The 12,779-nt window shown below is 26.7% G+C and overlaps 4 protein-coding genes across 5 annotated transcripts in view; 2 read left to right on the top strand and 2 right to left on the bottom strand.

The window, feature by feature from the left end:
* The window catches only part of Mmp2 (Matrix metalloproteinase 2), a 124,741-nt gene extending 119,422 nt beyond the window's left edge, over positions 1-5,319 (top strand). The window contains exons 4-6 of the mRNA XM_017902215.1: positions 3,671-3,969; positions 4,889-4,992; positions 5,078-5,319. Coding sequence (XP_017757704.1) covers positions 3,671-3,969; positions 4,889-4,992; positions 5,078-5,319 — 645 coding nt within the window. The remainder of the gene's footprint in view (positions 1-3,670; positions 3,970-4,888; positions 4,993-5,077) is intronic.
* Positions 5,320-5,716: 397 nt separating this feature from the next.
* Positions 5,717-7,469, bottom strand: Ppcdc (phosphopantothenoylcysteine decarboxylase). Of its 2 annotated transcripts, XM_017902238.1 has the most exons (3): positions 7,406-7,469; positions 6,560-6,968; positions 5,717-6,241 (listed from the first exon to the last, which is right to left on the bottom strand). In XM_017902238.1, coding segments are annotated over exons 1-3 (582 nt in total). In that variant the 5' UTR covers positions 7,408-7,469; the 3' UTR covers positions 5,717-6,070. The 2 variants fall into 2 exon arrangements, with proteins under 2 accessions (XP_017757727.1, XP_017757726.1); XM_017902237.1 differs by lacking the exon at positions 7,406-7,469 and having other exon boundaries at positions 6,560-6,985.
* Positions 7,470-7,551: 82 nt separating this feature from the next.
* LOC108549029 (cytochrome c oxidase assembly protein COX19) lies at positions 7,552-7,956 on the bottom strand. Its single transcript, XM_017902239.1, has one exon. The coding sequence runs from the start codon at positions 7,826-7,828 to the stop codon at positions 7,574-7,576; it is 255 nt and encodes an 84-aa protein (XP_017757728.1). The 5' UTR covers positions 7,829-7,956; the 3' UTR covers positions 7,552-7,573.
* A 1,650-nt stretch (positions 7,957-9,606) lies between these two features.
* Positions 9,607-12,779, top strand: part of pths (probable ATP-dependent RNA helicase DDX47) — a 4,154-nt gene continuing 981 nt past the window's right edge. The window contains exons 1-8 of the mRNA XM_017902236.1: positions 9,607-9,758; positions 10,357-10,450; positions 10,534-10,698; positions 10,774-10,940; positions 11,008-11,244; positions 11,320-11,543; positions 11,638-11,899; positions 11,984-12,145. Coding sequence (XP_017757725.1) covers positions 9,690-9,758; positions 10,357-10,450; positions 10,534-10,698; positions 10,774-10,940; positions 11,008-11,244; positions 11,320-11,543; positions 11,638-11,899; positions 11,984-12,124 — 1,359 coding nt within the window. The 5' untranslated portion in view covers positions 9,607-9,689 and the 3' untranslated portion in view covers positions 12,125-12,145. The remainder of the gene's footprint in view (positions 9,759-10,356; positions 10,451-10,533; positions 10,699-10,773; positions 10,941-11,007; positions 11,245-11,319; positions 11,544-11,637; positions 11,900-11,983; positions 12,146-12,779) is intronic.

Here is a 12,779-nt window from a genome sequence, read left to right as displayed (position 1 = left end):
CAGAAATCGTTCTGAGAAACTGAGAACAGCCTGTATTTTGTTTTCGTTTCGCTCGTTCCTTAGCGAGAGCGAGAGACAATGAGGCAAAGTAAAATAAAAAAATTCGACTGTTGCCTGACGATGTCACACAATCGGTTTCAGGTTCGTAATATAGCCATAACCATAATACAGGGCTCGCTCGGTTGAAACAGTTCCAAGAAATGGTGGGGATGACTCTGTATTTACTGTCGAGATCGACAGTTGTAATTCCTAACCTCTAATTTTGTAACTGACTCGTTACAATTGCTTTTATAATTGGTATACTTATTTGATATACTTATTATTGGTATATTTATTTGGTATACTTAATTTTCGTATAAGATATTATAAGTATATTATAATACCCTATATTTTATAATACAAGTATACCGATATTATAACACCAATTACCTATATTATAAATAATTATAAATATACCAATTACTTGTATTATAAGTAATTATAAGTAATTACACGTAGTAATTTTAAATAATAAGCATAATATTATATTTATAATATAAGATATTATAAATACACTTAGATATAAATATTAATATACTTATAATATACTTATAATATAATATTATTTTCTATTTAGTCCCCTTTAATAGAATTGAATTTTTTTCTTGTAGCTTCTGAAAATTTAAAACGTTGAAATGAAAATATATTATCAAAATGAAATTTAACTACGTGTAAAAATTACTATGCAATATCAAATTGCCAAGTAAAATCAAAAATTAATTAATTCTTTAAAAGTGATGCGGGTAAAATAAAAGCAGCAATGGAAAAATAAGAGAACATGAAAGATTTAGAAAATTTTATGTTCTTATTTGTTAAATCATATAATATACAAAATGGGGAGCAACTAATTACAAATGGTAGTTCGTAACTATTATATTTTGTTTATGGTCATTTTCAAGATCAAAAGAAATAAACAAATGTGGTAAAGGGGATAATAATATTCAACAAGAACTTCTATTCTTAGTTATATTTTTAATTTCTTGATGGTATAAAATAAACGGGGATTCGAGGTTTTTTGTAATCCGTACAGCATGGTGGACTGCGGAAAAGTATCGCCCTTCGAACCCGTCAGTGTGATAGTCTCCAAGAATCCTAATGTCAAACCTAACCTCCTCTATCCGAAAATCATCGATATCCTTCCCAATATTTAATTTTCACTAGGTACGAACACTTAATATTTCGACTCTTTCTATCATCCGAACAATTCGACATAGTTGAACAAACGTTCAAACTCAATACTTCATTGTCATCGGAAGTTGTTTGATTTCAACCATTTTTCCTGTGACATCAAGGTTCCCATACCGCTCCATGACACCAGCCCATTGCATCATTCAGCTTATCTTCGAGGATCCATTCAACTTATCAATTTTCCTCGAAGCAAAATAGATTTCGATGCAGGGAGACACCATCAAAATTAAAGATTCCTCTCACAATGAACCCCTTTATCACACAAATCTTCAAACGATATATAATAAAAATTCTAGCGAAAAATGAAATTGAATCATAAAATTGCTTAGAGGAAAGCATAATTCTGAACGTCGACGTTCTGACGCACCAGAAACGAATAAAGAGTCTCACAAAAGAGACAGAATGACGTGCAATGAAGATTTTAGAAAACTTTATACGTCTTTTATACAACCCTGTAACAGTTAACTAACTAAAATGAAAATGATTCGCTATATAACAAATAGGAAATAGAATTTTAAATCCATTCTTTTTTTACTCCTTTTTTTCAAATCAGTATTTCGAAACATCTTGACGCTGATCTTCCGAATTTTATATAGAATAATGACCTCTTTGCAATATGTGCATATGATTAGTAACATGTGAATATCTATTTAAATATTTATAGAAATATCGTATACATATATATAATACAAATTATATTATGTAGATACTATCTCTATATTACTTGTTCAATATTATTTCCAAATGTAAATATTGTAGACTTTATGAGAATGACCTTCTGGAATTTATGCTGTTGGGAAACGAATATGTTTATGTAAAATATGAAATTGAAATTGAAATTTTATATTGCATATAAAATATGAAAATCGTCCTGGCCTTATTAATGGTATAATACCGTGGCTGAATATCGAATTTCCAATTTACATTGTCTGTATAATTTACTTTCACGTCAAATTTTTGCATTTGGAATAAATAAAGATAAAAATACAGGATGTTCTAGAATCTCCGTTCTAAAATTCATTAATTTATTTTATAGATAAGAACCGGACTAACATATGATATAAATAATTGAATATATAAAATATGCTATTATGTGCTCTCAGTAATTTTTCTACAAATATTATAAAATTTTTTCAGTACCCTAGACAGGCAGACTTTGTTTTTATTTTCAATATTTATTATTACATTTCATTGATAAATAAATATATTAATCAGCGTTATTATTCATTTCTACACACATAAATATTTAATATTAAAATTCACATTTTTTAAGATTTAATCTATTATACCCAATAAATTCCTGAACTACTTATTGTTGTGATTCAAAAATATTTTTGCAAATGGATATATATAATTTCTATTGATTACTATGTTGAATTTTAATTGTTTAAAATTAATTATTAATTTTTATTTTTATTAACTATCTATTTTTATTAATTACCATTTTATAATTTTATTAAGCATTCTTTACTATATGAGCCGTTCACTGCACAAATCGATTAACCTCACTTTTTGAAAAATCTTTAATTTAAGTGTCAGAGCACTTGGTATAGTCATAACTTTTTATATTTAAGATTTTTCAAAAAGTGAAGTTAATCGATTTGTGCATTGAACGGCTTATATATACATATATAGGCGAACTGTACACTCCACTCAAAATAAAGCATTTACTATCAGTTTTAAAAAAATAAAAAATCGAAAGCGAATACGAATCGATCCATAATAGATATAACATATTTTATCCTGTATAACTTGCCAAACACGCTAATAAAGTCTGTCAATTGAGATCTGGGACATCCTGTACATGTGTAATACACCATGGAAGTATATTACATGTACCATAAAAGCTATGATCTTTTTATTTTGTAATCGCATAAAGAAATTCAGATGTACTTTGAATAGTTTATAAATCGTATGTAACGCGTTATATAATATGCTTGATTTGTTTATTTACTATATTTCATATGCACAAGTGAAGACATAACGTACTCCATACAATTACACGTTCTACGTAAACCGCGTAACATCAAACGCGTTAAAATGTGTTTAATATTTAATGGTTAGAAGTATTTTATATCTTAATTTATGTTTTAGCGAGTATCTAGTAAAACAAGAAATTAACAATGAATATAACTCGATAATTGAATTTATTCGATTGTTAATTTTTGCGTTAAATAGCTTATTTAAAAATATAATATAAAACAGAATACCAAAAATAGAACTGAAACGATTTTGTGAAGCAAAAAGTCCTATTAAAACTTGGCACGATACTTTTTCTTAATGAAAAGTTCTCATATTTCAGATAAAAAGTATAATATTTTGCAAATAAAACAAGTATTTTATTTTTAAAAATGACGAATAAGATGTATGATAGACTAGTAAAAATTAGAGAATATAATAATTAATAGCTTCAAGTTTATACTAATATTTACATTTTTTTTAGTATTTATGGAGAATCGGCGATCAAGGATTATATGAGGGATATCCAGCGGAAATCACACGCCTGTTTCATTTACCTGAGGATATCGACCACGTGGACGCAGTTTATGAGAGGCCAGATAAGAAAATAGTATTTTTTATTGGCAAAAAGTACTACGTTTTCAACGCCAACAATCTCGAACCGGGTTATCCAAAACCATTAACAAGATTGGGATTGCCAGAATCATTGGAAAAAGTTGATGGAGCAATGATTTGGGGTCACAATGGAAAAACTTATTTCTTTAGTGGATCTGTGTATTGGAGGTATTGAACAAAAACTATTAATATTATAAAATATCAGATTTAACTACTTTTCTAGGTTATGTACTGTAGGCAGCTTGGAGGAAGTCAGTCGGCTGTGATCGGCACCGGTCAGTAAATTGGCCTAATCGCATACACGCATAAAGACAAGCACACACAAATTCTTCTCATTGGCCAACATGTACAACCACTAACCTGAAACACTCAGGCACTGTATGACAAAGAAAAAGAACATGTAATATTTTTACCTGCGATGATCCCGATTGACTTCTTCCGAATTCTCTACAGTAATAATCTGTATTTAATCGATAATTCTCGATACCAGATTAAAAATTATGATACCCTATTGAATAATCAAAGACATAAGTATGACAAGTATCGATATTTATTCGATACTTCACGAAAGTATCGAATCTGTTTGATACCTCTATAAAATATCGATACACGTTTGATGCTATATATAAAGGTATCGATACTTGCATGATGTCTCGTGAATATGACACTTGTATGAAAATTTTAATACTCGTTTTATATATTAATATTAATAAGATATGAAACAGATATCGTTTCATAAAATATTAAAATACAAAATAAAAAAATTCATTTGTAATAGGATTAAGGAAATGTATGTTAAAAGAAAGGAGCTGATATTGTTTGCAGTAAATCACCATTATTAATTTACTTAATCATGTTATACGTACAATAACTACATGAATAATTTATAAAATAATTTTCAAAATAATTGAATAAGATCAATAAATTCGTATAATATTTAATTTCGAAATATAAATTTATAATTTTTATATAACAAAAAAAATTATTTAATATTTAGCTCTTTTATTTTCGAGATAATTAAATTTTTAAATTAATTATACATGTAGTATTTTTATGATTTCTATTAACGATAATAATATTCACACAGTTTTGATGAATCTATAAACCACGTAGAACTTGACTACCCAAGGAATATAAGTATATTCGCTGGTATTGAAAACGATATTGACGCTGTTTTCCAGTGGAAAAACGGTGAGTATTTACATATTATCCCTTTCAATATATAAAATCAGTAAATAATAAAATATTATTTATCGTATTTTAATATATTTTTTAGGCAAAACGTACTTTTTCAAAGGAAAAGGCTTCTGGGAATTCGATGATCAGGCAATGAAGGTTGCACATGAAAAGCAAAGATTATCAGCACCGGTTTGGATGGATTGTCCTCGAGAATTAGAAACCAACGATGTTGAAGATTATCCAAGAAAATCGAAAATCATGGCCTCGAGCAACGCATCGACACGATCAACTCTTTTCCTCGGGATATTTTTTATAGCATATTTTAATAAATATTTGTAAACTGTGATATTTATGTAAAGTCGCGTATAAATGTGAGTGCGTATATGTATACATGCTCTAATCTACACACGACTAAATTTTAACACTTCCCTTATACTGATTATACATAAAGTAATTTTAATAAAGTAATTTTTAAATAATTTTGATGAAGAATTTTAATAATAAACGATGACTTATCCTAATTTGTGATTTTCTTTACCTATTCAAAATATTCCTTTTTTCTAGTACAAGAAATACTGAAATATGCGTCTTGTTTTCAAATTTCTTAAAGATCCTTCCATATTTTCCCCTAGTAAATAATCTATTAAAATAAATTTCTACTTAAAAAGAAAGAAAAAAGATCAAGGAAGTTTCATTATTATTTAACTCATATATTTAACAAAAACATGTACACATTTATTTATTGGGTAAACTTTAAAGGATATGTTAACAGAATTTCTTTACAATTTTTACATTTTACTTTGGCGAGTGGACAAACGGGCTTCGCTTTGCTCACCTCCTTTAACGTAACTGTTTTAGACGTTCCATTTGAGCAACAAAATATCGCGACTACAGTGCATTCGAGAAAGCGTAATCTTACAAGTTAAAACTTGTCATTGAACTCGAATTTCACTATGAGCATAAATTATTTGAATTCCACTATAGTACGCGATTTTCTTTTACATTTAATTTTCTTTTTTCGTAAGATATTTCACATTTTATTTGTATTATAATAAAATTTCGTTGAACAATTTATTTTTACTTCCTCATGCTAAAGACGTAAATCCGGTGGCGAATATGGGTCCCAAGGGTTAAGCAATCTTAACGTTGTTTGAACAATAGTGTCTACCTCTGCCATTCCACCTATTCCTACATCACCACACATAAGAGTTTTAGAAATGCATGTTACTTCTTTGTATCCCCAAGACTTCAACAGAGCTACCTAAAAAAGAAGAATAATCAAATAATACTATAAATTGCATAATACTATAGATTTGTATTTAATAAATTTTATCAAAATATGTTATACTTTTTTTGCAAAGTATTAAAAACTTTCATACTCTTTAAATTGTTTATCATGTTCAATCTAATTAGGAAACTAAATAATTTTTATTATAACAATTCATTTAAGAATTACATTAATTACATTTAATATTAAATCAATTTTCTATTAATTTAAATTATTTGCTATAATACAAATAATATGCAATAAAAACTAATGTACATATATATAATAATAATTGTATATCAAAACATATACCTGTGGTGCAGTAACAGGATGTTCCCACATTTTTGTATTCATGGCAGGACAAAAAATTAGGGGCTTCAAAGGGTCCCAGGCACGTGCAACACAAGTTAATATATTATCGCATATACCGCTGGCTATTTTTCCAAGAGTATTAGCATCTAATGGAGCAATTAAAAATAAATCTGCCCATTTCACTAAATCAATATGTAACACTGGATCACCTCTATCTTGCCAAGCAGCCCATTCTACTGTATCGGATAGTACTTGAATTCCTGGAGGCAGTTCTGCTTCTTTTAAGAAATGCTTGGCTTTTTCAGTAACCACTACTCTTACTTCCAAATTATTTTGCCACAACTTTTCTACTAAATGTGGTAATTTAATTGTTGCAACACTACCAGTACATCCAATTAAAACCTTCTTCCTAAAGGTACATGCCATTTTAACAGATTTGTTTGCCTTTCTTTCTAATAATTTGTTATCTACTATTTCTTATTACATAAAACTTAATTCTGTTCTATCAGTGACAGAATAAGCTTAACCCTTACAATAACAATAAAAGATGTACCTCTATATTTTAGGCCATCTGATGCACAATGCCTAGATTACCTCAATGAACAAAAAACTACAGTAAATGGAGATTGATAATGATTTCTCTTCTTTTTAAATTTCTATATTGTTCCTAACAACTTATTTTTAATGTTTAATAATGTACATTGAAGTCTCTTTACTGCACTGAAATCACTTTAATTTAACTGCATATTAAAACAAATTCTCTACTAATAATGTCGAATCATGATTTACAAATCATTTTGAATAAATGCATACATATATATTACTTTTAATTCATGGAATACATACATAAGTTATATATGTCGCTACAAATTTGTAAATGCGTTCTAAATTCGTAGAAGTTTCTTTCCCAGATGAAACAAGAATGACCAGCACAAAAGTTCATAAATACCAGTCAAACGATAAGAGCGACGATCTACGATGTCGCGGCAATCGATTAGTAATAAATCGTTTCTGTTATGTCTTCTTGACCTCATCAGAGAAACCAAGATTGGACCATTCTTCTTGCGCCATTAGCTCATTATTCATTCGACAATCAAGATATTCCTTTGAGAGATCCCGACACATCGTAGCTTCATAGTTATTGTTGATTAAACAACGCATATACTTAATCATGACTATTTTACAGGCACCCTCATGGTCGAGTGGAAAACTACCCTTCTCTGGAGGTATGGGTGTCAACAGCTTTTGTGAAAATGTAAGCGAGGACATCACTACCGCTGGTTACGTTCATGCACAAAACTCAGTGAATAAATGTAACAGACAGAATTTTCAAGGAACTCTTTTTAAACAAACATTACGAAACACACGATAAACCGTAACCGCCATTACAGCCCGAAAAATACAACAGCGCCACTTGCGATGATATCTATAATTTCTTTGTACGCAGACTCTACGTTACATAACGAGAAAAGATATAATTTAAATTTAATATAAAGTAAATAAACTTCATTCTTGATAAATAACTTAATTTATTTTGTCAATAAAAATTATACTATGTGAAAATGATATAGTGATCATAATTTTTTCAATGAATAATTTTTTCAATTTTCAATTTTTCTAAATTAACTTATCAAATTTTAATCGCAAAAAGATAATGTTTTCCGTTTTACGTTGTCAAGAAGATCAAAATACTAATAATACTAGTTTTGTAAATTTTGCGCAAATTGTGTTCTTAATAAAATTTAGAATGAATCTAAAATTCAATCAATTAATATTAATAGAATAATCAAAAAAGGAAAAATTGTGTTTTAATTTAACTGAAAAAGATATAACAATTAAATATAAAGTGAAGTGAGCTTTTTGTATTCGCCATCAGAGGGTTTCATATCAACCCAAAATTCTCAGATGTATCTCATCTCAAATATAAACTTGTTTATGATCTCTTGTACTAAAGTACATATATATTTATTAGCTTCAAATCGAATCATATTCAACTTCCTTTTATTCATCCTTCGTTATTTTCTCCCTTTTTTATTTTGCTTCCATTTAACATGATATATACAATCTAGAACTCTAAATAAACTAATTTCTTCTACTTTTATTACATGGTAGCAAGTACCAAAACAAGCATAATAATATACTTGAAAGAAAAATATTGAAATGATTTATAACAATACATTATATAAACAAAAAAAGAATTAATAATTTTACTTTTATCAAAATACATAAAAATATTGTGCATCTTGTAGAAATGTTTATAAAAATTACTTTAATTATAAAAATAATATGTTTATATTTTATATAATAATCTTCATTTTTTATTAATTTTGTTTAGTTACACAGTAATTAAAGTTCTACTTTAACTAAGTTCTCCTTAAAAATTAAATCGGATAATAAATAAAAATCATTGAATCATAAAAATTAAAATCACTAAAAATATAAATATTAGTATATGTTAATAAATATCATATTAAGAGAAAAATTTCATAATTTATCTAATCTTATATTTTAATGTCACTTATAATGTATATATTATAGTCTCTCTGAATACGTATTATACTGAATGTTTAATATTTAAGCACGTATCTAATAACTGTATGTGCTGTACTTCATAACCGTAAGAAACAAATAAACGTTTAAACATTGTATATTTTATTTTATTTATTTTCTCAAATAAAAATGTAAAAAATTTTCTTACTTTTCTTTTATTAACAAATATTTGTAAGAGACATGCTACAATTTTAATAAAATATTCAATTTTGATATATATATATTTTTTTTTAAGTGTGTAGTATTTATTAAATACATACTAAATCAATTAATAAGGATTTGTATGTTTTTTAAATTTTAAATTTTTTTTTAATTTTTAAATAAGCAATCACATTTAGATAAATATTGAAATATCGTAAATATTGCGTTCAAATATTTATATTTTTTCATATTGTTATTTATTTGTTATTTCATAGTAGTAGATTTTCCTATATTGTAATTACAATATTTTATCAGTCAACTTAGGTTGTAACCTATAAGCAGATTAATGTCTTAACTTTAATCTTTACGAACTTGTAATTGAAGAGAAAAGTATGAGATATATATTAAATTAAAATCTTTGTATATTAATAATTGAAGAATGGAAGAAAATAATTTAATAAAACCTGAAAATGAAGAAAATATAAAGGAAATAACTTGGCAAGATTTGGTAAGTTTAAAAATGTTTATTAACCTAATATAACCTAACTTACGTAAAATGAAAAAGGTATTTCGTATATATTTTTTAAATAAATATACTTTATACTTAATATAATAATCTAATGAAATATATATTTTTTGAATGATTATAAATAAATACATTTCACTTATATAAACAAAATATATACAAAATATAAATAAAAGAGTTTAGAAATTAGGTTATATTATATATTTCGAAAATGCTTATGGCGATATAACAATTTCAAAATTTTTGTAAATCTAATATAAAAATAATACTAAAATATACTTAAATGTACTATATTTATTTTAATTTAATACTTTTGACATTTTTATACAAAATATATTTTTACCTTCTTTCCTATTATCTTATGTTATCATTTAACGCTAATATATATATATATACTTTATCTATTTTATATATTTTAAAACCTTTTTCTCCTTTCTATGATATTTTGAGTATATTCTATAAAATTACAATTACTATTAATAAATATTCGGTATCTCATATTCATTAGTAAACATTTTAAAATATATTTTGAAAAAATATAGATGAATTGCAAGTAAATGTTATTTATAAATATTTGTAGGGTATTGTGGATGCATTATGCAAAGCATGTGAAGATCTGAAATGGAAATCGCCTACAAAAATTCAGCGTGAAGCTATCCCATTAACACTTGCAGGTAAATCGAAAAGGATATATATATACATACAAACAATAAAAAATTAAATAATATTTCATGTAACTGAATAAAAAATTTACTAGGTAAAGACATAATAGGATTGGCAGAAACTGGTTCTGGAAAAACTGCTGCATTTGCTCTTCCTATATTACAAGCACTCTTAGAGAATCCTCAAAGATATTTTGCTTTAATTTTAACACCTACCAGAGAATTAGCTTTTCAAATATCAGAACAATTTGAAGCTTTAGGTAACAAATATATCATTATATAGTAATTTATAATAATGAAATTTCATGATCTTTCTATATAATGTTATATTATAGGATCAAGTATTGGAGTAAAATGTGCAGTAATAGTAGGTGGAATGGACATGATGTCTCAAGCATTAGTGTTAGCAAAAAAGCCACATATTTTAATTGCTACTCCAGGTAGATTAGTTGACCACTTGGAAAACACTAAAGGTTTTAATTTACGTTCTTTAAAATTTTTGGTCAGTAATAATATTTTTATTGTATATGCTAAAAAAGTCCATATACTTATCATTTCAATTTTAAAAGGTCATGGATGAAGCAGATCGTATTTTGAATATGGATTTTGAAATTGAAGTAAATAAAATTTTAAGAGTAATTCCACGAGAAAGAAGAACATTGCTATTTTCTGCAACAATGACAAAAAAAGTACAGAAACTACAACGTGCATCTTTGCAAAATCCTGTTAAAGTAGAAGTTTCAACAAAGTATCAAACTGTTGAAAAATTACAACAATACTATATCTTTATTCCTGTTAAATTTAAGGTGCAAATTTGCTTACCAATGTATTAATTTTTAATTTTAAGATTTCAGTTTTCACCATAAAGTTTTATATTATAGGATGTGTATCTTGTACATATTTTGAATGAATTAGCAGGTAATAGTTTTATGATATTTTGTGCAACTTGCAACAATACAGTTAGAACTGCTCTCCTTTTGCGAAATTTGGGTTTCACTGCTGTCCCTTTACATGGACAAATGTCACAGAATAAAAGAATAGCTGCTCTTACTAAATTTAAAGCGAAAAATCGATCTATACTTATTTCCACAGATGTTGCTAGCAGGTAAATAATACTTGATTTATTCAGTTACAGAAGTATTAGTTTTAATTTACGATATTTTTGTTTGTTTATTTATTTATTTTTCTTTTCTGTATAGGGGTCTTGATATTCCACATGTAGATATTGTAATAAATTTTGATATACCTACACATAGTAAAGATTATATACATAGAGTTGGACGTACTGCACGTGCTGGTCGTTCTGGTCGTTCCATTACGTTTGTAACACAGTATGACGTAGAATTATATCAAAGAATAGAACAATTGATATCAAAGCAATTGCCATTGTATCCAACACAAGAAGAAGAAGTAATGGTGCTGCAAGAAAGAGTATCTGAAGTACAACGTATTGTGAAAATGGTAAGTGCAATTAGTTCCTACTTGATTATTATAGTAGTGTTAATAATAATAATAATAGTAATAAATACTATCATGTTATTTCAGGAAATGAAAGATATTGAGGATAATAAAAAGTTAGGTAAGCGAAAGAAGCGTCAAGATGACAACGAAGATGATACGGAACAATCTATGGGAGTCAGGAAAAGAATAAAAGGAAAACACAAAGGAAAAGGAAAAAGGAATTAAACACTTTAACTGCCTTATCAAGTACATTTTCTTTTTCTTAATAAATAATAGAAATGCAAGATAGTATTTGTTTTTATTGCCATTGTTATTTGTTTGTTTTTATAAATCAAACCACCATTTCCCTCATATGTATTCCATGTATCTATTTCAAACTCACAGCTTGTATTAAAATCCTTAAATAACTGTTCATTTACAAAACCACATTTACTCCCGTTTGCGACATTCAAATATATATTTTCAATAAAATGGTGAGAATGAATTCCTTTGATGATTACCGCTGTGTAAATTTAATACTGTATAATTAATGAACTTGACTAAGCAGTTGTTGATTTTTACAAACGGAAACTAAACTACTGTATTTAAAGGTTGTAAAATAAGAAAAATTCTTTAATATTTAAGAAATCATTGCTCTATTGTAATAATTTCTTTGCATTGAGCAAACATCTGTATCCAGATAAGAATAGAGTAAATTACATAATTGAAAATCACAATCTTTTAATCCCTGTCATTTAAAATTTGCTGCATTATTTGTTGATATTAATAAACAACCAATAACAAACTATTTACTAAGCTGTACAAACAATTCCATTTTCTACTTGTACATTTTTATCTGAAATACAAAGCAAAATACTGTTTTTTTTTTTTTTTTTTTTTT

The sequence above is a fragment of the Eufriesea mexicana genome, unplaced genomic scaffold, assembly GCF_001483705.2.
Source record: "Eufriesea mexicana isolate 0111107269 unplaced genomic scaffold, ASM148370v2 scaffold1809, whole genome shotgun sequence".
NCBI lineage: Eukaryota > Metazoa > Arthropoda > Insecta > Hymenoptera > Apidae > Eufriesea > Eufriesea mexicana.
This window is presented reverse-complemented; position numbering and strand designations above follow the sequence as displayed.

What these genes read in the sequence shown, in the direction of transcription:
- Ppcdc (XM_017902237.1), bottom strand. Translation starts at nt 6,985, where the DNA reads ATGGCATGTACCTTTAGGAAGAAGGTTTTAATTGGATGTACTGGTAGT. An exon ending in ATCCTGTTACTGCACCACAG is followed by an intron (nt 6,242 to 6,559) that starts GTATATGTTTTG and finishes CTTCTTTTTTAG; the next exon opens with GTAGCTCTGTTGAAGTCTTG.
- LOC108549029 (XM_017902239.1), bottom strand. Translation starts at nt 7,828, where the DNA reads ATGTCCTCGCTTACATTTTCACAAAAGCTGTTGACACCCATACCTCCA.